The sequence below is a fragment of the Pseudophryne corroboree genome, chromosome 6 (genome assembly GCF_028390025.1).
Source record: "Pseudophryne corroboree isolate aPseCor3 chromosome 6, aPseCor3.hap2, whole genome shotgun sequence".
Lineage (NCBI taxonomy): Eukaryota > Metazoa > Chordata > Amphibia > Anura > Myobatrachidae > Pseudophryne > Pseudophryne corroboree.
The window spans coordinates 590,799,155-590,825,711 of NC_086449.1; the positions used below are offsets into that span (position 1 = coordinate 590,799,155).

A 26,557-nucleotide genomic window follows, 5' to 3' on the forward strand; every position below is an offset into this window, starting at 1 on the left:
CCGATGGATTTCATACTCATTGCACAGGTCACCTGTCCATTTCCAACTGATGCCGGCTTTCCTTCCTCTTACAGGACACACCGTTCCTCTCTAATCCCAATACTGATAGCCGCAATGCTAATGATTTAAATACTATCAACTGGATTGATCAATACACAGTCAGTCAATCAGAATAGCTAGCATAGACATATCTATAATGGTGCAAGTGTGTGGTGCCATTGGGTTCACAGGGGTCCACCCCGCACACCCTGCAACGATATAGTTATATTTACCCCTCCGGAGTCCTGCAGACATAAATCACTGGGAAAATGGCTGCCATGACCTTTTTCATGGGGATTTGCACATGCACAATAGAAAAGTTCCCCGTGAACAAGGTGTGGGCACCATGTTCCCAGAGACCTGTACATGCGCAGAAGACTCTACCATAAAGCCAGAGTCTACTCATTGCTAGAGAGGAAGAGGCCTGCTAGAATCATGCACGCTTAAAACACCCCTGATGGCTAGATAATGCTGCAGGATTTCATCATCAATACTGTGTATTGTAGTACAGTCCTCCAGCAAAAAATGCCTCTCTAAAAGGGTGTGTCTGCTTGTGTATCCACTTCTGATTGTCACAGTTATGGCATCATGTCCTCACTGTGCTCAGCATTCATTACCCTTCCCCATTCAGTCTCTCCTGACAGAAGGTGATCTAAGTCAGCTATATATAAAAAAGTAATATATGCTGATGTATGTGTATGTATTTTTTGTGCACATGCACAGTATGGAATGTACATTTTACACACAAAAATTAACATCTAACTTTAAATAAGCCCCTTGCATTAAATACATGTTACTCAGATTTCATATTTTAACCACTTAACTAACGATTTTTCCCCCCCAAAAACGCTCAGAAATTGTCTTTTTTTAAAATGAGTGAATTAGGTGAAGAACATGAATTTAACCCTATCCAAAACAATTTTAGTTAAAAAAATAAAAACATTTTATTTGTAAAAAAATTTCCCCCCAAAACATTGGAATATCGATCGGGAACATTGCGACCATCGGTAACATTGCGATCATCGCGACTTTAGTTTTTGAAGCCCGGACAGCTGCCAGGTACACAGGGGGGGGGTCTGGGGGTGGCTTGGGGACAATGATTTACACTTACCAGCGGATGCTATTGTCTGCAGCCGCTGGGGGTGGGGGGTCCTGTCGTGCTGACCAACCAGCAATGATCGGCAGCACGGCAATCAGCAGGGGAGAGTGCAGGGAGGCAGAGGGACCTTCCGGAGGGAAGTTTCCATTCCCTGCCGCTGCTAACACTGTTTATCTGACTGGTTGCATCCTGTGCGACCAGGTCAGATAGAGCACTTGCAGGCATGGTCACATCTGATGCGACCATGCCAGGCAAGTGGTAAAATAAACCAGTTTATGAGGATATAACAGGTCTGCATTAAATACAAATGTAGATATTTCTCTCACCTTCTGTTTCCGTTTTGTGCCCAGTATATAGTTTAGTTGTGCTGCTCTGGTATTTATCTCATCTTCAATGAGAACTGACAGTAGAAGATTTCTTATCTTCAGTTCCTCCTGTCCAGTATAAAGAGTAGAAGATATTTTTTTTGTTATCCCATCAATTGTGTAACCCACTTGTCAGCTGTAACTCAGTAGTTAATGCTGTACGCAGTTGCAAACCAGTGAGGCTTCTATTTGATTATTCTTTCACTATGGACAATTGTTGTAACATATCTATTGTATTTCTTTCTGGCCATCCATTATGTAAAATTACTATAAATAAGAATTTACTTACCGATAATTCTATTTCTCGGAGTCCGTAGTGGATGCTGGGGTTCCTGAAAGGACCATGGGGAATAGCGGCTCCGCAGGAGACAGGGCACAAAAAAGTAAAGCTTTTACCAGATCAGGTGGTGTGCACTGGCTCCTCCCCCTATGACCCTCCTCCAGACTCCAGTTAGGTACTGTGCCCGGACGAGCGTACACAATAAGGGAGGCAATTTGAATCCCGGGTAAGACTCATACCAGCCACACCAATCACACCGTACAACTTGTGATCTAAACCCAGTTAACAGTATGATAACAGAAAGAGCCTCTTAAAGATGGCTCCTTAACAATATAACCCGAATTTGTTAACAATAACTATGTACAGTATTGCAGATAATCCGCACTTGGGATGGGCGCCCAGCATCCACTACGGACTCCGAGAAATAGAATTATCGGTAAGTAAATTCTTATTTTCTCTATCGTCCTAAGTGGATGCTGGGGTTCCTGAAAGGACCATGGGGATTATACCAAAGCTCCCAAACGGGCGGGAGAGTGCGGATGACTCTGCAGCACCGAATGAGAGAATTCCAAGTCCTCTTTTGCCAGGGTATCAAATTTGTAGAATTTTACAAACGTGTTTTCCCCCGACCACGTAGCTGCTCGGCAGAATTGTAATGCCGAGACCCCTCGGGCAGCCGCCCAAGATGAGCCCACCTTCCTTGTGGAATGGGCCTTAACAGATTTAGGCTGTGGCAGGCCTGCCACAGAATGAGCAAGTTGAATTGTGTTACAAATCCAACGAGCAATCGTCTGCTTAGAAGCAGGGGCACCCAACTTGTTGGGTGCATATAGTAACAACAGCGAGTCAGATTTTCTGACTTCAGCCGTCCTTGAAATGTATATTTTTAAGGCTCTGACAACGTCCAACAACTTGGAGTCCTCCAAGTCGCCAGTGGCCGCAGGCACCACAATAGGTTGGTTCAGGTGAAACGCTGATACCACCTTAGGGAGAAAATGCGGACGAGTCCTCAGTTCTGCCCTATCCGAATGGAAGATTAGATAAGGGCTTTTATAAGATAAAGCCGCCAATTCAGATACTCTCCTGGCGGAAGCCAGGGCCAGTAACATAGTCACTTTCCATGTGAGATATTTAAAATCCACCTTTTTCAATGGTTCAAACCAATGGGATTTGAGGAAATCTAAAACTACATTTAGATCCCACGGTGCCACCGGAGGCACCACAGGAGGCTGTATATGCAGTACTCCTTTAACAAAAGTCTGTACCTCAGGAACTGAGGCCAATTCTTTTTGGAAGAATATTGACGGGGCCGAAATTTGAACCTTAATAGATCTCAATTTGAGACCCATAGACAATCCTGATTGTAGGAAATGTAGGAAACGACCCAGTTGAAATTCCTCCGTCGGAACACTCCGATCCTCGCACCACGCGACATATTTTCGCCAAATGCGGTGATAATGTTTCGCGGTGACTTCCTTCCTTGCCTTAATCAAGGTAGGAATGACTTCTTCTGGAATGCCTTTCCCTTTTAGGATCTGGCGTTCAACCGCCATGCCGTCAAACGCAGCCGCGGTAAGTCTTGAAAGAGACAGGGACCCTGTTGTAGCAGGTCCCTTCTCAGAAGTAGAGGGCACGGGTCGTCCGTGACCAACTCTTGAAGTTCCGGGTACCAAGTCCTTCTTGGCCAATCCGGAGCCACTAGTATTGTTCTTACTCCTCCTCACCGTATAATCTTCAATACCTTTGGTATGAGAGGCAGAGGAGGAAACACATATACTGATTTGTACACCCAAGGTGTTACCAGTGCGTCCACAGCTATTGCCTGTGGATCTCTTGACCTGGCGCAATACTTGTCCAGTTTCTTGTTGAGGCGAGACGCCATCATGTCTACCATTGGTCTTTCCCAACAGTTTATTAGCATGTGGAAGACTTCTGGATGAAGACCCCCCTCTCCCGGGTGAATATCGTGTCTGCTGAGGAAGTCTGCTTCCCAGTTGTCCACGCCCGGGAAGAACACTGCTGACAGTGCTATTACGTGATTCTCCGCCCAGCGAAGAATCTTGGCAGCTTCTGCCATTGCACTCCTGCTTCTTGTGCCGCCCTGTCTGTTTACATGGGCGACCGCCGTGATGTTGTCCGACTGAATCAACACCGGTTTTCCTTGCAGGAGTGGTTCCGCCTGGCTTAGAGCATTTTAGATTGCTCTTAGTACCAGAATGTTTATGTGAAGAGACTTTTCCAGGTTCGTCCATACCCCCTGGAAGTTTCTTCCTTGTGTGACTGCTCCCCAACCTCTCAGGCTGGCGTCCGTGGTCACCAGGATCAAATCCTGTATGCCGAATCTGCGGCCCTCCGATAGATGAGCCTTTTGCAACCACCACAGAAGATATACCCTTGTCCTTGGCGACAGGGTTATTCGCAGGTGCATCTGAGGATGCGACCCTGACCATTTGTCCAACAGATCCCTTTGGAAAATTCTTGCATGGAATCTGCCGAATGGAATTGCTTCGTAAAAAGCCACCATTTTTCCCAGGACTCTTGTGCATTGATGTACAGACACCTTTCCTGGTTTTAGGAGGTTCCTGACAGGTCGGATAACTCCTTGGCTTTTTCCTCGGGAAGAAAAACCTTTTTCTGAACCGTGTCCAGAATCATCCCTAGGAACAGCAGACGTATCGTCGGAAAACAGCTGCGATTCTTGGAATATTTAGAATCCAGTCGTGCCGTCGAAGAACTACTTTAGATAGTGCTCTTCCGACCTCCAACTGTTCTCTGGAACTTGCCCTTTTTAGGTCGTGCAAGTAAGGGATAATTTAGATGCCTTTTTTCTTTGAAGAAACATCTTTTCGGCCATTACCTTGGTAAAAAGGCCCGGGGTGCCGTGGATAATTCAAACGGCATCGTCTGAAACTGATATTGACAGTTCTGTACCACGAACCAGAGGTACCCTTGATGAGAAGGACAAAATTTGGACATGGAGGTAATCCTTGATGTCCAGGGACACCATATAGTCCCCTTTTTTCCGGTTCGCTATCACTGCTCTGAGTGACTTTATCTCGATTTGAACCTTTTATGTAAGTGTTCAAAACATTTTAGATTTAGACTATGTGTCACCAAGCCGTCTGGCTTCAGTACCACAATATAGTGTGGAAAAATAATACCCTTTTCCTTGTCGTAGGAGGGGTACTTTGATTATCACCTGCTGGATATACAGCTTGTGAATTGTTTCCAATGCTGCCTCCCTGTCGGAGGGAGCCGTTGGTAAAGCAGACTTCAGGAACCTGCGAGGAGAAGATGTCTCGACTCTCCAATCTTTACCCCTGGGATAATACTCGTACGATCTAGGGGTCAACTTGCGAGTGATCCCACTGCGCCCTGAGACTCTTGAGACTACCCCCCCACCTTGAGTCCGCTTGCACGGCCCCAGCGTCATGCTGAGGACTTGGCAGACGCGGTGGAGGGCTTCTTTTCCTGGGAAAGGGCTGCCTGCTGCAGTCTACTTCCCTTACCTCTATGTCTGGGCAGATATGACTGGCCTTTTGCTTGCATGCCCTCATGGGAAAGGAAAGATTGAGGCTGAAAAGACGGTGTCTTTTTTAGCTGAGATGTAACTTGGGGTAAAAAAGGTTGGATTTCCCAGCTGTTGCTGTGGTCCCCAGGTCCGATGGACCGACCCCCAAATAACTCCTTCCCTTTATACAGCAATACTTCCATCTGCCGTATGGGATCTGTATCACCTGACCACTGTCGTGTCCCTGACATCTTCTGGGAGATATGGACAACGCACTTATCTTGATGCCAGAGAGCAAATATCCCTCTGTGCATCTCACATACATATATATAGAATGCATCCTATTAAATGCTCTACATGAATAAAATATTTTCAGTCAGGGAATCCGACCAAGCCAACCCAGCACTGCATCTCCAGGCTGATGGCGATCGCTGGTCGCAGTATAACCACCGTATGTGTGTATATACTTTTTAGGATATTTTTCCAGCTTCCTATCAGCTGGCTCCTTGAGGGCGGCCGTATCTGGAGACGGTAACGCCACTTGATAAGCGTGTGAGCGCCTTATCACCCTAAGGGGTGTTTCCCAACGTACCCTAATTTCTGGCGGGAAAGGGTATAACGCCAATATTTGCTATCGGGGTAACCCTACGCATCATCACACACTTCATTTTATTTTATCTGATTCAGGAAAAACTACAGGTAGTTTTTTCACTCCCACATAATACCCTTTCTTGTGGTACTTGTAGTATCAGAAACACGTAACACCTCCTTCATTGCCCTTAACGTGTGGCCCTAATGAGAAATACGTTTGTTTATTCACCGTCGACACTGTATTCAGTGTCCGTGTCTGTGTCTGTGTCGACCGACTGAGGTAAATGGGCGTTTTTAAAACCCCTGACGGTGTTTCTGAGACGCCTGGACCGGTCCTAATAGATTGTCGGCCGTCTCATGTCGTCAACCGACCTTGCAGCGTGTTGACATTCTCACGTAATTCTCTAAATAAGCCATCCATTCCGGTGTCGACTCCCTAGAGAGTGACATCACCATTACAGGCAATTTCTCCGCCTCCTCACCAACATCGTCCTCATACATGTCGACACACACGTACCGACACACAGCACACACACCGGGAATGCTCTGACAGAGGACAGGACCCACTAGCCCTTTGGGGAGACAGAGGGAGAGTCTGCCAGCACACACCAAAAACGCTATAATTATATAGGGACAACCTTATATAAGTGTTTCTCCCTTATAGCATCTTTTATATATATACAATATCGCCAAAATCAGTGCCCCCCCTCTCTGTTTTAACCCTGTTTCTGTAGTGCAGTGCAGGGGAGAGCCTGGGAGCCTTCTCTCCAGCTTTTCTGTGAGAGAAAATGGCGCTGTGTGCTGAGGAGATAGGCCCCGCCCCTTTTTCGGCGGGCTCGTCTCCCGCTATTTTTGAAGTTAGGCAGGGGTTAAATATCTCCATATAGCCTCTGTGGGCTATATGTGAGGTATTTTTTGCCTCTAATAAGGTTTTTATTTGCCTCTCAGAGCGCCCCCCCCAGCGCTCTGCACCCTCAGTGACTGTTGTGTGAAGTGTGCTGAGAGGAAAATGGCGCACAGCTGCAGTGCTGTGCGCTACCTTTATGAAGACTCAGGAGTCTTCAGCCGCCGATTTTGGACCTCTTCTCTCTTCAGCGTCTGCAAGGGGGCCGGCGGCGCGGCTCCGGTGACCATCCAGGCTGTACCTGTGATCGTCCCTCTGGAGCTAGTGTCCAGTAGCCAAGCAGCAAATCCACTCTGCACGCAGGTGAGTTCACTACTTCTCCCCTAAGTCCCTCGTTGCAGTGATCCTGTTGCCAGCAGGACTCACTGTAAAGTAAAAAACCTAAGCTAAACTTTCTCTAAGCAGCTCTTTAGGAGAGCCACCTAGATTGCACCCTTCTCGTTCGGGCACAAAATCTAACTGGAGTCTGGAGGAGGGTCATAGGGGGAGGAGCCAGTGCACACCACCTGATCTGGTAAAAGCTTTACTTTTTTGTGCCCTGTCTCCTGCGGAGCCGCTATTCCCCATGGTCCTTTCAGGAACCCCAGCATCCACTTAGGACGATAGAGAAACAAGGGATAGACTCGGATAGACTCGGTGGACCGCAGCTAATTGAATACTGACATAGAAATGTCTTAATATGAATAATAGTTTTTCAGTTATTAGGGGGTATTCAATTGATTAAAAAGTCAGTTGGGTGTCTGCTTTTTCCTATCTAATAGACAGGAAAAAACGGACACCCTACCGACTTTTCAAACAATTGAAATCCCCCCAATTAAATGCTACACTTTGGGTGGAATTCAAATGTTTGAAAAGTTGGTTGGGTGTCTGATTTTTCCTGTCTATTAGACTCCCAACTGACTTTTCAAACATTTGAATACCCCCCTTTGTGTTTTGTTACCCATTTTAGCAATTGTCTTGCCATTGGCTAGAAGCCACACATAAATAATATTCCATAATACTTTTAACTCTGTATTTTGATGTGTCCTACATGAAATTATTATTCTATCCAAATTTGTTATTTAAGTTTAAAAAGTATAAAGGTTACCTGGTAAATGACCATTTCAGTTTTAACTTTCTTTTCAAAAAATCTTGTCAAAATGTCATCAAAAGCTTGTGTGCTTTCCATGATTGAGGTCTGAATCTTTTTCATTTCTGCTTCTAGTATCTAAAAGTAATTAAATAGTGAGCAGGTATATTTTACATTTTAAACACAACCATAAAAACCCAAAGCTGTCTTGTGTTTCTGTCAAGGGTATCTGGTAATTTATAGGCAAGCAGAGGTAAGTATGGGAGTGGCCATTCAGTCAAACTGAGACCCCCAAAACGTCTAAACATCTAAAGACCCATGTCGCTTATTCATCTTCACATGCATCAGACTTCACAACATGCCCCTAGATCTCCCTAAATGCTCCATTTATGGGGTTGGGTATGGGGTGCTGGTGGGCAGGATCCCAGCGGTCAGCATCCCTACGCTGGGATCCCGCCCACAGAATGCCGGGGGGGGGGGGGGGGGGGGGGGGGGGGGGGGCGGCGAGCGCAACAAAACCCCTTGCAGGCTGTGCTCGCCACAGGTTCTATTTCCACTCTATGGGTGTCGTGGACACCCACGAGTGGGAATAGTCCCTGTTAGTTGGGCTGCCGACTGTCAGGATTGAGAGACGGCAGGATGTCGGGATCGGTATTGTGACCGGCGGTCACATAGCTACATCCTCCTGTTACATGCCCATCAGATCATCCCACATTTTACTAGACCTCCCCAAATGCCCCTTACATGCGCATCTGGCCTCCCCATGCCCATCAGATCATCCCACATTCTACCAGACCTACCCACATTCCCCTAGGCCTCGCCAAATGCCCCTTACATGCTCATCAGACCTCCCAAATGCCCCTTCATGCCCATCAGACCTTCCCACATGCACCCCAGACTTGCCCACATGCCCTTTACATGCCCATAACACCTCCCTACATACCACTAACCTTCCTCCCAAGCCCCCAGATCTTATCACACAATATCAGACCACCCCACATACCCTCTGCATGCTCATCAGCCCTCCCCCACATGCCCCTCAGGTCACACATCCCACATGTTCCCATATGCCTTCTCACACCTACACAACTACAGGTAGAGACTAGGGGGGTAATTCTGAGTTGATCGCAGCAGGATTTTTGTTAGCAGTTGGGCAAAACCATGTGCACTGCAGGTGTGGCAGATATAACATGTGCAGAGAGAGTTAGATTTGGGTGGGTTATATTGTTTCTGTGCAGGGTAAATACTGGCTGCTTTATTTTTACATTGCAATTTAGATTGCAGATTGAACACACCACACCCAAATCTAACTCTCTCTGCACATGTTATATCTGCCCCCCCCTGCAGTGCACATGGTTTTGCCCAACTGCTAACAAAAATCCAGCTGCGATCAACTCAGAATTACCCCCTAGATTCTGTGGCATAGAGGAAGAAAGGAGAGCACAAGGAGAGCACAATAATTCCCTCCTCTGGTAAACTGTATGACCTCCTGTGTTGTGCAGAGGAGGTCATGTGACACGGAAGTCAGCTGCTCCAAGTTCATAGAGCCAGGTGTGCCTCGACAACCACTGACTGGCCACACATGCTTAATAAATCAAAATGGCGGTGTCACGATCCGGGTATCTGGACGCCATTACTTACCCTTCAGATGCCTCCTAAGGCTGGCTCAGCGTTCCAGGACCGGATCCCGCTGTTCCTGAGTTTCCACATGCAGAATGTCAGAGTGGTGATTTCAGCAGCCGCGGCCTCCGCTGTGCCCGCGTGGTTAAATGTGCGCTTGTCAGTCTGGCGTCTCCTGTCTCCTGTGGCCGGCGTCGCCATTACTGTTTCAATTCTCACATGGATTACAAACCAAACTTCCCTCCAAGTGTCTGCATGGGCGCAGCCATCTTGGATTTTGTCATCTGATTATTTCCACCAATCTGCTGTCTGTATTGTTGATTTGCATAATTGCCTAGCCAACCCCTTCCTTGCTGCAGGTATAAGTATGCTGTGCCTGAGCAAGGAAGGCGTCAGTGCTTTGGTTGTCTAACCTAGTTCCAGTTTGTCTCTCTCCTGTGGTTGTCTTCCAGGTTCCAGCTCCTGTCTCCAGACTTCTGCTATAGAGACCCGCACCAGCATTCCATCTGCGGTGTAGCCTGACTCTCCGATCCATTCTGGACTCACCTGTTTCTCAAACAATCACCTGCTTCCAGCCCAGCTTCCAGCAGTGTATAGCTTCTCTTAAAGGGCCGGTGTCCTTTTCTGCAGTTTACCACTCTCCACCAGTATTATTATTTCACCGCTCTCAAACTCCAAACTTCATTATTATTTCATCGCTCTCAAGTTCGTTTATTATTTAACTGGTTCCAGCCAGTATCCACTCCGTACCAACAACAGTCTGGTTCCAGCCAGTATCCACAGCAGCCGTTTTACCTTCAGCAGCCCAGCCTTTCCTGGAACATCAGCTGGTACGATCCTGGGTTCTCTCCATTGCTACAGTCAGGCCTGGTAAGGACTTTCCAACTAGAAGATTATAAGAACTGTCTCACACTACCAGTGCCTGTGGCCCTTGCCACCCTGTAGTACCCAGGAATTGTATTTATCCTCTGTTGACTTTTATGTTTCCTTTTACTGCTGCTGTGTTACGGAGTTTGTCATAATAAACATCATTGACTTTTATCCTGGTTGTCGTGGTCACGCCTTCGGGCAGTTATTCTACATGTTACTTACATGTCTAGGGGTCTGATACAACCTCCCAGGTTCTGTTACATCTCAGCCCCTACAACTGAGGCTGCCTCCCGTCAGCTCAGGCCCTCAGTTGTGACAGTAAGCACTGACCTAATGAATCCAGCCGGAGACCAGGATCAAGCGGCCAGGCCGATGCAAGAACTGGCAGCCCGACTTGAACATCAGGAGGCTGCACAGGGCCACATCATCCGCTGTCTCCAGGATCTCTCTACACGGCTGGATGGGATTCAAACGACCCTCCGTGGACCTGGCACGTCCGGTGCGTCCACTACAGTAACACCAGCTGTAACCCCACCCACCTTACCCATTTCCAGTCCACATCTTCATCTTCCAACGCCAGCAAAATTTGATGGATCTCCAAGGTTCTGCAGGGGATTTCTCAATCAATGTGAAATCCACTTTGAGCTTCTACCTGGCAATTTCTTCAGTGACCGTACCAAAATTGCCTATATCATCTCCCTTCTCAGTGGCTCAGCCCTTGACTGGGCATCACCTTTATGGGAGAAGTCTGATCCCCTGCTATCCTCCTATACTGACTTTGTAGCTACATTCAGGCGCATCTTCGACGAGCCAGGCCGGATAACATCTGCTTCATCTGAGATTCTCCGTTTACGCCAGGGAACACGTACTGTGGGACAGTATCTTATACAGTTTAAAATCCTGGCATCCGAACTGGCATGGAACGACGAGGCCCTGTATGCTGCATTCTGGCATGGCTTATCAGAACGCATCAAGGATGAGTTAGCTACCAGAGACTTGCCCTCTAAGTTGGATGAGCTAATTTCTCTTTGCACGAAGGTTGATCTACGTTTCAGAGAGAGAGCAACCGAGCGAGGACGATCATCTACTCCTAAATCTTCTGCTCCTCCTCCTCGTCAACCATCTCCATCCAAGGATGAGCCTATGCAAATTAGTCGTTCCCGTCTATCTCCCGCTGAGCGCCGAAGACGTCTCTCTGAGTCTCTCTGTCTCTACTGTGCAGCTCCGTCGCACACTATCAATGCCTGTCCCAAACGTCCGGGAAACTCCAGATCCTAGCTCGCCAAGGAGAGGGCCGGCTAGGAGTAATGATCTCCTCTCCATCTCCTCATGACTGTAAGCTCCCAGTGTCGCTCCAAATTGCTCAACGTTACAGGAACGTCATTGCCCTCCTTGATTCCGGAGCAGCTGGGAATTTCATGACCGAAGCTTATGTTAAACGGTGGTCCCTACCCACCGAGAGACTGTCCTCGTCCATCTCTTTGACTGCCGTGGATGGCAGCAAGATTTTTGACGCAGTCATTTCCTTAAGGACTCTTCCAGTTCGTCTGAGAGTGGGAGTTCTTCATTCTGAGTATATTTCTTTTTTAGTGATTCCAAGAGCCACACATCCAGTGGTTTTAGGCCTTCCATGGCTCCGTCTCCACAACCCATCAATTGACTGGACGACTACGCAAATACTGGCATGGGGGCCCTCCTGTGCTGAGACTTGTTTAGCCAAAGTTCTTCCTGTTTGTTCTTCCTTCCCCAGGTCATCTGATGTTCCGCCTCCTCCATATCAAGACTTCACGGACGTGTTCAGTAAAGCCTCTGCTGATATCCTTCCTCCTCATAGAGAATGGGACTGCCCAATCGACCTCATTCCAGGGAAGGTTCCACCGCGAGGCCGAACTTATCCGTTGTCTCTGCCTGAGACACACTCCATGGAAGAGTACATCAAAGAGAACCTGGCGAAGGGTTTCATCCGACCATCTTCTTCTCCAGCCGGCGCAGGCTTCTTCTTCGTTAAGAAGAAAGACGGTGGTCTGCGTCCGTGCATCGACTACAGAGGTCTGAACGACATTACCGTCAAGAACCGATACCCTTTACCCCTGATTACCGAGCTCTTTGATAGAGTTAGTGGTGCAACTATTTTCACAAAGCTGGACTTGAGGGGTGCCTACAATCTCATCCGAATCCGTGAGGGTGACGAGTGGAAGAACGCCTTTAACACCCGTGACGGACATTATGAGTACCTCGTCATGCCCTTCGGATTGAGCAACGCTCCAGCAGTCTTCCAGCACTTCGTGAATGAGATTTTCAGGGACATCTTGTACCGCCATGTCGTGGTTTATCTAGACGACATCCTCATCTTTGCTAATAATCTCGAAGATCATCGTTTCTGGGTAAAAGAGGTTCTTTCCCGTCTCCGTGTCAATCACCTCTATTGTAAATTGGAGAAGTGTGTGTTTGAAGTTAAAACCATTCCGTTTCTAGGTTACATTGTGTCCGGTTCCGGACTAGAGATGGATCCTGAGAAACTCCAAGCAATCCAGAATTGGCCTATACCCTTAAGCCTCAAAGGGGTCCAGAGGTTCTTAGGGTTCGCCAATTATTATAGAAAATTTATACGAGACTTTTCCACCATCGTGGCGCCTATCACTGCATTAACCAAGAAAGGTGCTAATCCGTCCAAGTGGTCCGAGGAAGCTACACAGGCCTTTCACCTTCTGAAGCAACGGTTCATCTCTGCACCAGTTCTGAAACAGCCCGACACCGACTCTCCTTTTATCTTAGAGGTAGATGCCTCCTCCGTTGGAGTAGGAGCAGTGTTATCCCAGAGGGCCAAAGATGGACATCTACATCCTTGCAGTTTCTTCTCCCGGAAGTTCTCCCCAGCTGAGCGCAACTATGCCATTGGTGATCAGGAGTTGCTAGCCATCAAGCTCGCTCTGGAGGAGTGGAGATACCTGTTGGAGGGAGCTTCCCACTCAATCACCATACTTACCGACCACAAAAATCTTTTATATCTCAAAGGCGCACAATGTCTGAATCCTCGTCAGGCCAGATGGGCACTTTTCTTCTCTAGGTTTGACTTTAAACTCCAGTTCTGTCCGGGTTCTCAGAATCGTAAGGCCGATGCCCTTTCCCGCTCATGGGAGCAAGAAAATGAGTCCGAGTCTGCAGACAAGCATCCTATTATTAATCCGTTGGCATTCTCCACGGTAGGGATGGACTCTACGCCTCCACCAGGGAAAAGTTTTGTTAAGCCAGTTCTAAGGAAGAAGCTCATGCATTGGGCCCATGCTTCCCGTTTTGCTGGACATACAGGCATTCAGAAAACCCTTGAATTTATTTCTAGGTCCTACTGGTGGCCAACTCTGAAGAAGGACGTTATCGAATTTCTTGCCTCCTGCCCAAAGTGTGCCCAACACAAAGTCTCCCGCCAGTCGCCTGCGGGGCAACTGGTTCCATTATCTGTTCCCCGTCGACCTTGGACCCATTTGTCGATGGACTTTGTTTCCGATCTACCTATCTGCAACAAGTTTAATACCATCTGGGTGGTAGTTGACCGGTTCACCAAGATGGCACATTTCATCCCTCTCACCGGTCTTCCGTCAGCTTCCAAGTTGGCTCAAGTGTTTATACAAGAGATCTTCCGACTTCACGGTCTTCCTGAAGAGATCATCTCGGATCGTGGAGTACAATTTGTAGCCAAATTTTGGCGAAGTTTGTGTCAAGCCCTCCAAGTCAAGTTAAAGTTTTCCACGGCTTACCATCCTCAGACCAATGGTCAAACCGAGAGGGTGAATCAGGACTTGGAGGCCTTCCTCCGTATATATGTGTCTTCCTCTCAAGATGACTGGGTTCAACTCCTTCCTTGGGCCGAGTTCAGCCACAACAATCAATACCATTCCTCATCTTCTTCTACACCATTCTTCATTAATTATGGATTCCACCCTAAAGTCCCAGAATTCCAACCGCTTCCCGCAACTTCTGTTCCAGCAGTGGATGTCACCTTGCGTCAGTTTTCAAATAACTGGAGGAACGTCCGCGCAGCCCTGCTTAAAGCCTCATTCAGGTATAAGAAGTTTGCCGATAGGAAGCGTAGAGCGGTTCCTGCTCTCAAGGTGGGTGATCGTGTGTGGCTGTCCACGAAGAATTTGAGGTTGAGAGTTCCCAGCATGAAATTTGCACCTCGCTACATCGGACCCTTCAAGATTGAACAAGTCATCAATCCTGTTGCCTACAGGTTACAGTTACCATCCTTCTTGAAAATACCCAGGACATTTCATGTTTCTTTGTTGAAACCGCTGATCCTGAATCGGTTTCATTCCGCACTTCCTCCAGCTCCCAAAGTTCAGACTCAACGGGGAGTCGAGTACGAGGTGGCCAAGATTTTGGACTCACGTTTCCGTTACGGTCAGTTACAATACCTCATTGACTGGAAGGGCTATGGTCCTGAAGAACGCTCTTGGACCAATGCCTCAGACGTCCATGCTCCTGCCTTGGTCCGAAATTTCCACGCAAAGTTTCCTTTAAAGCCTAAGAAGTGTCCTGGGGCCACTCCTAAAGGGGGGGGTGCTGTCACGATCCGGGTATCTGGACGCCATTACTTACCCTTCAGATGCCTCCTAAGGCTGGCTCAGCGTTCCAGGACCGGATCCCGCTGTTCCTGAGTTTCCACATGCAGAATGTCAGAGTGGTGATTTCAGCAGCCGCGGCCTCCGCTGTGCCCGCGTGGTTAAATGTGCGCTTGTCAGTCTGGCGTCTCCTGTGGCCGGCGTCGCCATTACTGTTTCAATTCTCACATGGATTACAAACCAAACTTCCCTCCAAGTGTCTGCATGGGCGCAGCCATCTTGGATTTTGTCATCTGATTATTTCCACCAATCTGCTGTCTGTATTGTTGATTTGCATAATTGCCTAGCCAACCCCTTCCTTGCTGCAGGTATAAGTATGCTGTGCCTGAGCAAGGAAGGCGTCAGTGCTTTGGTTGTCTAACCTAGTTCCAGTTTGTCTCTCTCCTGTGGTTGTCTTCCAGGTTCCAGCTCCTGTCTCCAGACTTCTGCTATAGAGACCCGCACCAGCATTCCATCTGCGGTGTAGCCTGACTCTCCGATCCATTCTGGACTCACCTGTTTCTCAAACAATCACCTGCTTCCAGCCCAGCTTCCAGCAGTGTATAGCTTCTCTTAAAGGGCCGGTGTCCTTTTCTGCAGTTTACCACTCTCCACCGGTATTATTATTTCACCGCTCTCAAACTCCAAACTTCATTATTATTTCATCGCTCTCAAGTTCGTTTATTATTTAACTGGTTCCAGCCAGTATCCACTCCGTACCAACAACAGTCTGGTTCCAGCCAGTATCCACAGCAGCCGTTTTACCTTCAGCAGCCCAGCCTTTCCTGGAACATCAGCTGGTACGATACTGGGTTCTCTCCATTGCTACAGTCAGGCCTGGTAAGGACTTTCCAACTAGAAGATTATAAGAACTGTCTCACACTACCAGTGCCTGTGGCCCTTGCCACCCTGTAGTACCCAGGAATTGTATTTATCCTCTGTTGACTTTTATGTTTCCTTTTACTGCTGCTGTGTTACGGAGTTTGTCATAATAAACATCATTGACTTTTATCCTGGTTGTCGTGGTCACGCCTTCGGGCAGTTATTCTACATGTTACTTACATGTCTAGGGGTCTGAAACAACCTCCCAGGTTCTGTTACATCTCAGCCCCTACAACTGAGGCTGCCTCCCGTCAGCTCAGGCCCTCAGTTGTGACAGGCGGTGTCTGCAAATTGTTGCATCTCCAGTAGGGAGGACCTGGAAAATGCTGATGTTATTTGCTGTATGTTTACTAGAGACACTTATTAACATTATTTAAAGGAGATAGAGAAAGCATATTCACAGCGAATGGTGTAAATCTGTCTTTTCAACGTACTTGTGTATTTAAAGACACCTTAGGCAGAAACTGAGGACGCGTCCGCAGTTCTGCCCTGTCCGAATGGAAAATCAGATATGGGCTTTTATACGATAAAGCCGCCAATTCTGACACTCTCCTGGCTGAAGCCAGGGCCAGTAGCATGGTTACTTTCCATGTAAGATATTTCAAATCCACCGATTTGAGTGGCTCAAACCAATGGGATTTGAGAAAATCCAAAACTACATTAAGATCCCACGGAGCCACTGGGGGCACAACCGGGGGCTGTATATGTAGTACTCCTTTTACAAAAGTCTGGACTTCAGGAAATGAAGCCAATTCTTTCTGGAAGAAAATCGACAGGGCCGAAATTTGAACCTTAATGGACCCTAATTTGAGGCCCATAGACAATCCTGTTTGCAGGAAATGTAGGAATCGACCCAGTTGAAATTCCTTCGTCGGGGCCTTCCTGGCCTCACACCACGCAACATATTTTCTCCAAATGCGGTGATAATGTTGTGCAGTCACCTCCTTCCTGGCTTTTACCAGGGTAGGGATGACCTCTTCCGGAATGCCTTTTTCCCTTAGAATTCGGCGTTCAACCGCCATGCCGTCAAACGCAGCCGCGGTAAGTCTTGGAATAGACACGGTCCCTGCTGAAGCAGGTCCCGTCTTAGAGGTAGAGGCCACGGATCTTCCGTGAGCATCTCCTGAAGTTCCGGGTACCAAGTTCTTCTTGGCCAATCCGGAGCCACGAGTATCGTTCTTACTCCCCTTTGCCGTATAATTCTCAGTACTTTTGGTATGAGAGGCAGAGGAGGAAACACATACACTGACTGGAACACCCACGGTGTTACCAGAGCGTCCACAGCTATTGCCTGAGGGTCTCTTGACCTGGCGCAATACCTGTCCAGTTTTTTGTTGAGGCGGGACGCCATCATATCCACCTTTGGTTTTTCCCAACGGTTCACAATCATGTGGAAGACTTCTGGATGAAGTCCCCACTCTCCCGGGTGTAGATCGTGTCTGCTGAGGAAGTCCGCTTCCCAGTTGTCCACTCCCGGAATGAACACTGCTGACAGTGCTATCACATGATCTTCCGCCCAGCGAAGAATCCTTGCAGCTTCTGCCATTGCCCTCCTGCTTCTTGTGCCGCCCTGTCTGTTTACGTGGGCGACTGCCGTGATGTTGTCCGACTGGATCAACACCGGCTGACCCTGAAGCAGGGGTTTTGCCAGGCTTAGAGCATTGTAAATCGCTCTTAGCTCCAGTATATTTATGTGAAGAGACATCTCCAGGCTTGACCACACTCCCTGGAAGTTTCCTCCCTGTGTGACCGCTCCCCAGCCTCTCAGACTGGCATCCGTGGTCACCAGGACCCAGTCCTGTATGCCGAATCTGCGGCCCTCTAACAGATGAGCACTCTGCAACCACCACAGAAGAGACACCCTTGTCCGTGGAGACAAAGTTATCCGCTGATGCATCTGCAGATGCGATCCGGACCATTTGTCCAGCAGATCCCACTGAAAAGTTTGTGCGTGGAATCTGCCGATTGGAATCGCTTCGTAAGAAGCCACCATTTTTCCCAGGACTCTTGTGCATTGATGCACAGACACTTTTCCTGGTTTTAGGAGGTTCCTGACAAGTTCGGATAACTCCCTGGCTTTCTCCTCCGGAAGAAACACCTTTTTCTGAACCGTGTCCAGAATCATTCCCAGGAACAGCAGACGTGTCGTCGGGGTCAATTGAGATTTTGGAAAATTCAGAATCCACCCGTGCTGTTGCAGCACTACTTGGGTTAGTGCTACTACGTCCCCCAGCTGTTCTCTGGACCTTGCCCTTATCAGGAGATCGTCCAAGTAAGGGATAATTAATACGCCTTTTCTTCGCAGAAGAAACATCATTTCGGCCATTACCTTGGTAAAGACCCGAGGTGCCGTGGACAATCCAAACGGCAGCGTCTGAAACTGATAATGACAGTTTTGCACCACGAACCTGAGGTACCCTTGATGTGAAGGGCAAATTGGGACATGCAGGTAAGCATCCTTGATGTCCAGGGACACCATAAAGTCCCCTTCTTCCAGATTCGCTATCACTGCTCTGAGTGACTCCATCTTGAACTTGAATTTTTGTATGTACAGGTTCAAAGATTTCAGATTTAGAATAGGTCTTACCGAGCCGTCCGGCTTCGGTACCACAAATAGTGTGGAATAATACCCCTTTCCCTGTTGTAGGAGGGGTACCTTGACTATCACCTGCTGAGAATACAGCTTGTGAATGGCTTCCAATACCGTCGCCCTGTCTGAGGGAGACGTTGGCAGAGCAGACTTTAGGAACCGGCGAGGGGGAGACTTCTCGAATTCCAACCTGTAACCCTGAGATACTACCTGCAGGATCCAGGGGTCCACCTGTGAGTGAGCCCACTGTGCGCTGAAATTCTTGAGTCGACCCCCCACCGCCCCTGAGTCCGCTTGTAAAGCCCCAACGTCATGCTGAGGGCTTTGCAGAAGCCGGGGAGGGCTTCTGCTCCTGGGAGGGAGCTGCTTGGTGCACTTTCTTACCCTTTCCTTTGCCTCGGGGCAGATATGACTGTCCTTTTGCCCGCTTGTTCTTATAGGAACGAAAGGACTGCGGCTGAAAAGACGGTGTCTTTTTCTGTTGGGAGGGGACCTGAGGTAAAAAGGTGGATTTCCCGGCTGTTGCCGTGGCAACCAAATCCGATAGACCGACCCCAAATAATTCCTCCCCTTTATACGGCAATACTTCCATATGCCGTTTGGAATCCGCATCACCTGACCACTGTCGCGTCCATAAACTTCTTCTGGCAGATATGGACATCGCACTTACTCTCGATGCCAGAGTGCAAATATCCCTCTGAGCATCTCGCATATAAAGAAAAGCATCCTTTAATTGCTCTATAGTCAATAAAATACTGTCCCTATCCAGGGTATCAATATTTTCAGTCAGGGAATCCGACCAAACCACCCCAGCACTGCACATCCATGCAGAGGCGATGGCTGGTCGCAGTATAACACCAGTATGAGTGTATATACTTTTCAGGGTAGTTTCCAGCCTCCTATCAGCTGGATCCTTGAGGGCGGCCGTTTCAGGAGACGGTAACGCCACTTGTTTTGATAAGCGTGTGAGTGCCTTATCCACCCTAGGGGGTGTTTCCCAGTGCGCCCTAACCTCTGGCGGGAAAGGATATAATGCCAATAACTTCTTTGAAATTAGCAGTTTTCTATCGGGGTTAACCCACGCTTCATCACACACTTCATTCAATTCCTCTGATTCAGGAAAAACTACAGGTAGTTTTTTCAGACCCCACATAATACCCCTTTTTGTGGTACTTGCAGTATCAGAGATATGCAAAGCCTCCTTCATTGCCGTGATCATATAACGTGTGGCCCTACTGGAAAATACGTTTGTTTCTTCACCGTCGACACTAGATTCGGTGTCCGTGTCTGGGTCGACCGACTGAGGTAAAGGGCGTTTTACAGCCCCTGACGGTGTCTGAGACGCCTGGACAGGTACTAACTGGTTTGCCGGCCGTCTCATGTCGTCAACTGATTTTTGTAACGTGCTGACATTATCACGTAATTCCATAAACAAAGCCATCCATTCCGGTGTCGACTCCCTAGGGGGTGACATCACCATTACCGGCAATTGCTCCGCCTCCACACCAACATCGTCCTCACACATGTCGACACACACGTACCGACACACAGCAGACACACAGGGAATGCTCTTATCGAAGACAGGACCCCACTAGCCCTTTGGGGAGACAGAGGGAGAGTTTGCCAGCACACACCCAAGCGCTATAAATATATAGGAACAACCCTACAGAAGTGTTGTTTCCTTTATAGCAGCTTAATATATCAATATCGCCAAAAAAGTGCCCCCCCTCTCTGTTTTTTTACCCTGTTTCTGTAGTGCAGTGCAGGGGAGAGTCCTGGGAGCCTTCCTCGCAGCGGAGCTGTGCAGGAAAATGGCGCTGTGTGCTGAGGAGATAGGCCCCGCCCCCTATTTCGGCGGGCTCTTCTCCCGGTGTTTGTGAGACCTGGCAGGGGTTAAATACATCCATATAGCCCCAGGGGCTATATGTGATGTATTTTTAGCCAGAACAAGGTATTATCATTGCTGCCCAGGGCGCCCCCCCCCCAGCGCCCTGCACCCTCAGTGACCGCTGGTGTGAAGTGTGCTGACAACAATGGCGCACAGCTGCAGTGCTGTGCGCTACCTCATGAAGACTGAAAAGTCTTCTGCCGCCGGTTTCTGGACCTCCTTCACTTTTCGGCATCTGCAAGGGGGTCGGCGGCGCGGCTCCGGGACCGGACTCCATGGCTGGGCCTGTGTTCGATCCCTCTGGAGCTAATGGTGTCCAGTAGCCTAAGAAGCCAATCCATCCTGCACGCAGGTGAGTTCACTTCTTCTCCCCTAAGTCCCTCGTTGCAGTGAGCCTGTTGCCAGCAGGACTCACTGAAAATAAAAAACCTAATAACTTTTTCTAAGCAGCTCTTTAGGAGAGCCACCTAGATTGCACCCTGCTCGGACGGGCACAAAAACCTAACTGAGGCTTGGAGGGGGGTCATAGGGGGAGGAGCCAGTGCACACCACCTAGTCCTAAAGCTTTTATTTTTGTGCCCTGTCTCCTGCGGAGCCGCTAATCCCCATGGTCCTGACGGAGTCCCAGCATCCACTAGGACGTCAGAGAAATAAAAAAATAGATATTAATGAAGGCAATGCTCCTACTGTACTAGTAAAGAGGATTCTGAATTTACTGTGCAGGGTAAATACTGACTGCTTTATTTTTACACTGCAATTTAGATTTCAGTTTGAACACACCCAAATCTAAAGGGCCGTACTGATGGGGAGATTTCCCCAGAGATGTGTGCTGAGCGATCTAGCGCAGACCGCTCAGCACACATCTCTCCCCCCGCTCAGCACAGCGCGATCTAGCACCGGCGATAGTGATGCGCGAGACCGCACATCGCTGTCGCCGGCACCCCTAAACAAGGAGCAATGTTCAGCTAATTTCTAAGCAATCTAGCCAGATTGCTTAGAAATTATCTGAACATCGCAAGGTGTGTACCCCCCTTTACTCTCTCTGCACATGTTATATCTCCCCCCCTGCAGTGCACATGGGGGGTCATTCCGAGTAGATCGCTAGCTGCCGTTGTTCGCAGCGCAGCGTTCAGGCTAAAAATCGGCATTTCTGCGCATGCGTACGGGCCGCAGTGCGCACGCGCAACGTACTTTCACACACAACTATGTAGTTTTACACAAGGTCGAGCGACGCTTTTCAGTCGCTCTGCTGATCGGTGAGTGATTGACAGGAAGTGGGTGTTTCTGGGTGGTAACTGACCATTTTCCGGGAGTGTGCTAAAAAACGCAGGCGTGTCAGGTAAAAACGCAGGCGTGCCTGGGGAAACGGGGGAGTGGCTGGCCGAACGCAGGGCGTGTTTGTGATGTCAAAGCAGGAACTAAACAGACTGAAGTGATCGCAAGGAAGGAATAGGTCTGCAGCTACTATGAAACTGCTTGAAAAAATGTCAGCACTATTATGCTAACCTTTCATTCGCACTAAGCTTAGATACACTCCCAGATGGCGGCGGCTTAGCGTGTGCACTGCTCCTAAAAGCAGCTAGCGAGCGATCAACTCGGAATGAGGGCCATGGTTTTATCCAACTGCTAACAAATTTGCAGCTGCGATCAACTCTGAATTAGGCCCAATGTGCGCTGCAGGGGAGGCAGATATAACATGTGCAGAGTGTCAAAGTCGAAAAATATTGCAGTACACACATCACATACAAACAACACACAGATGGCCTCCGCACTTGTACTTGTTCTGCTGTGCGTGCACATATTCGCAATTTGCATATGGTCGCTCCCGCAGTCGTGAGCATCGGTAGAGTTTGTGAACGCATGGAGAGCTATCAAAACACATTACATATTTAATCCAAATAGTGCACAAAGTACACATAGTCCTCCTGCACCACATATGAAATTAACAACAGTTTAAATGGTTTCAGAACAAAGGGATTCACCTTTAAAGAATAGGAGGGGACAGAACAAGGTCATAAGGTGGTGTTTGGTATCCAGCTGTAGGGTATTTTAAGGGTAACATTCCGGTGTTGGTTTGAGGAAGATTGCATGTTCCTGCGGATAGTTATGTGCAGAAGCAGAATATTGATATAAACTGTATTTACTGTACATTATGTATGCGGCGGGAATCCAGAGGAGACCACCCACAAGAGCAGTTGGGAAAGACATCGCCTACCTATTCAAACCGACCTATGACCTCTCCTGTACTGTAAAAGTGCATTCCTGTGTCCAAAGGACAAAGTGATTACAGTATCTATTGTATTGCTTTTGGAAGAAGTGTATAAAGAGAGCCTGATTCTGGCCTGGAAAATCACAAGACTCACAAAATTATCTATTTGATGACCGAGGACCAGGCCGGGAAGCGCAAGCGAATCTACTCAAGTATGTACCATTGAATGTAGCCATTTACTCTGTTATATTGTATTGTATTATTTGTATTGTAACCCCCTTTCAGCAATAATCCACTGTGGTGTCGGAACCCAGCGGTTAAATCACAATTGGTGTCGTGTCTTCATTGCCCTGCTAAGGTTTAAAGTGTTTTATCATTGCGTTGCATTACTGTGAAGGTTTAAAGTGTATCTCTGGGTGTGTGCGCGCTGTGTGTTCTTTGTACCCCTAGCGCGGCGTTTGTACGCTAAGTCCGTACAGTGATACGGGACTCCGTACGCAAACAGTGTATAAAGTACGTAACGTGTGTACTAGGTTTAGCGGCCGCAGCAGCTCCATAGTAAAGTGTATTCTAAGTGTGTATAAGGTATAGCTTTCTTTCCTGTAAGATAATCGACATAATCAATTGGGGGCTCTCCGGTTTTCCACATACTTACTACCTAACAGGTCACAGCAGACGTAATCTATCAGCAAAGGGTGGGAAGTTATCCTACGTATCCTTTTCTTGGTCGATGGATGCACTGAAAACCCTACTTAATTGCTGATTAGATGGCGTTTGCTCTGTATGGTTTGTAGAGATGCTGGTAGAACTCGTAAGGTAAACAGGAAAAAAGCTATTTAAAATCTGTGAAATTTCTTTTGCCGCCAAAAGCCTACACAGCACCCATACTCTTTGCATACTCTCTCACAGTGTTGCCATAAAATTCAGATTGCTAGATTAATTTAAACTTGTGTGAAACCGGAGATATTTGTTGCTATTTAGTTAAAACTAAAATAAATGTTAAGGAAGTAAGTGTAAGACACACACGCAGCCTGGCCTAGTTAAAAAGGTTTATACAGAAAGAAACTGTGTGTTGTGTTAAGTGAGCAATTATAGTTGGTATTGCTCACATGTATAGAAGTTGTGGAATTTGTGTGATTGCGGACGTACGGTTTTGTACACGTGTCTCGGACAAAGTACGGGACTGCGTACGCAGCGTAAGAAGACACGCACGATCGCGTGTTTACGCAAATTGCGTAAGAAATACGGTCGCTAAGTACAAATTACACAATAGTTCGGGACAGTAGCTACACTACAATAGCACCAAACTACCCGGTTTCTAAAGAAATTTAATATAAAAACAAAATTTAGTATAAATAAAAAAATTTAAATTGCCTCTGGGGGTAAAGCTGCCAACTTGAATGAATCCTAATTTTCTGTACAGAAAAAAAAAAATAACGTGTATGTGAGTGAGCGAATGCAGGAGTGAGTGGATACTGAACCCAAGAACTAAGTGGTCTAAGTGGTCTAGGTGGTCTAAGTGGACACACTGGGTTAGTAGAGGCCCGGTGGCGTAGGGTTCGCAACCCTGCATTATTAACTAGGTGGTCTTAGTGGACTGTGTGGTATCCCATACAACTCTTCGTGGTCTAGGTGGTCTAAGCTAGGTGGTCTACAGCAATCGTAGGGCATATAGATAACTAGTATCTATAGGCTGTGCTATTGCATCACATGTCCGTTTGTTAAGCACAGAGCAACGTGATATTATTGTGTCATATGCGCTGTGGAAGAGCATACGCAGACGTGATTGTATAGACAAAGAGGTTTTTCTTTGATAACTTCGGGAAATCTCCCTGGTGGGCTTCACTGGAAAGGGTGAAAGATAGTTATCTAATTTCTCTGTTTTTCACCCTACAAACAATTCCAGTTGAAAGATACCGAAAAGGAAATTTTCACTGCCTCTCTCAGGAAAATATTCCAAACAGAACTTCCACCGAAATAAATTACGGTGTAAGGTCTGATAGGAGCCCTAAGTTGGGTACATTGCGATCCGCTATCAACAATGTATCGTTGTATTGGCCAGCGTGGGTGAGAGCGAGTGGAAGGCGCTCAGGTATACTTCCACCGTCTACTTATATTGAGTATTTTGGTGTTTGTGGGAATTTTTTTAAAGATATTAGAAGAGACCAACAAATATGGGAGTCAGTTGCTCAAGTAAGAGACGTTTAGACAGGGTTCAGACAGAATTGTGGCCAAAAGGCTTAGCAAGGTTTATCATGTGTGAAAAATATGGTTCACACACAGAAGTTTTATGCAATTAGTGGATATGTATGACTAACAATGATAGGGAACCATTCCCTAGGGTGGGCAGCTTTGAACCAGAGGTATTACAGAACTTAAGGTTAAGGATTTGTCTGATAAAATCCAAGAAACGAAGGATTAAACATACAGATTGTTTAAATTTGTGGCAACAGGAGGGAGATATGCAAAGGGAATTAGCTCGCGCAGCAGGTTCCAAACCTAGCGGGAAAACAATGGCGACCGCACCACCACCACCATATATTGTTGGGGAGAAAATGGCTACAGGCAATGATACATTGGTACAGAATAGAAGTGCAATTGCAAGATGTACTAACGCTAACCCTTGCCAGTTGTACCCTGTTTTAAATTTTCCCCAGGACTGCGAACAAGAGGATGAGTCCAGCACGATATCGGCACTCTCTCTAGCAGCCACCATACAAGACACTCAGGTGGGCACGGCCCAACCAGCAAGAGCAGTAGTCAGGCCCCCTAGTGGAGGGATAAGTGAGGTCGTGTCCACAGGTAAGTACGGTACCGTACATTATGCAGAAACCATAGCACCTCACATTGTAGAGTCAAATCAAAATGATGTAATTGAATTAAATCCTGTCAGGGTGATCGCAGTCCCCAATGGCAAGACTGACGCTCAGGGAGTAACTCCCGTCAGGAACATTGCCATGCATTGTCCCTGGTCCCGGACAGAATTAAGGTCAATTATGTCAGAATTTCCCGATCCCAGAAAAGATCTAGTCGCATGCCAGAGGTTCATTAAAGAGTTAGGTAATGCCACCGAACCCACAAACAAAGATTGGCGAACAGTGCTACGGGTATATTTACCCTCAAATATTGACCCCGCGAAATTTATAACTGATTGCAACTTAGACGCAGAAGTACCTCTCACTGATGAGTACACTCAGGAGAATGTACGACAAATCAATCTGCAATTAGGAATATATTTCCCTACTGTTGTCAAATGGAATAAAATCTTTTCCATAAGACAAAAGGAAGGTGAAACGGCATCCGAATATTTCCATCGAGCACTGCAGGAAATGGCTAGATACACTGGGATCGAGGACATTAGAGACAATGTACATCACAGGGAGGTAGCTGTTTCAGTATTAATGGACGGGTTGAAGGAGGCACTCAGAACAAGGGTACAGACTTCTCTACCAAACTGGAGAGGTATCTCGGTGGCTGCATTGAGAGAGTCCGCTATCGAGCATGATAGGAACATCATTAAACACAGGGAGTCCCAGGGGGAAAAACTGATGACGGTAAGTATACAGGCCCTTACGGCAAAACCCCATCAGCCGAAAACCCGGACCCCTGTTGTTTTGGACAGACCTAGAACATGTTACACTTGTAGGAAGGAAGGGCCTTTTGCCAAAGACTGTAAGAGTAGTAGAGCGCATAGCCAAGATAGACCCCTACACAGAAAATACGAACCACACTACTACTCACATAATTGGGATCAGGGACCACATAGGAAAAGTTACGAGCCACATGCAGGGGAAATAAGGAGGTACCCACCAAGGAGAGATGGGCAGACCTCCGAAAATTCTCAGCTACCTCCCCCACATATCGTAGCTGCCAATGCGCTGCGGGAGGGTCTCACCACACAATAGGGGTTGGGCCACACCTGTAGTCTGCAGCCAGTTAAGTTGATTGCTAGCCTTGGTAGTGAACCTGAGGTCACGGTTGATGTAGCTGGTATACGATTACCTTTTCTTGTAGATACAGGGGCGGCCAGGTCAGTGCT

General features: G+C 47.6%; 1 protein-coding gene across 2 annotated transcripts in view; it reads right to left on the reverse strand.

Annotated features, from left to right (window-relative positions):
- CFAP43 (cilia and flagella associated protein 43) overlaps positions 1 to 26,557 on the reverse strand; it is a 265,732-nt gene that overhangs the window by 69,228 nt on the left and 169,947 nt on the right. For both annotated transcript variants that reach the window (XM_063927999.1, XM_063927998.1), the window contains 2 exons: positions 7,877 to 7,996; positions 1,465 to 1,572 (listed from right to left, as the gene is read on the reverse strand). In XM_063927999.1, the coding sequence (XP_063784069.1) occupies positions 1,465 to 1,572; positions 7,877 to 7,996 (228 nt within the window). The remainder of the gene's footprint in view (positions 1 to 1,464; positions 1,573 to 7,876; positions 7,997 to 26,557) is intronic.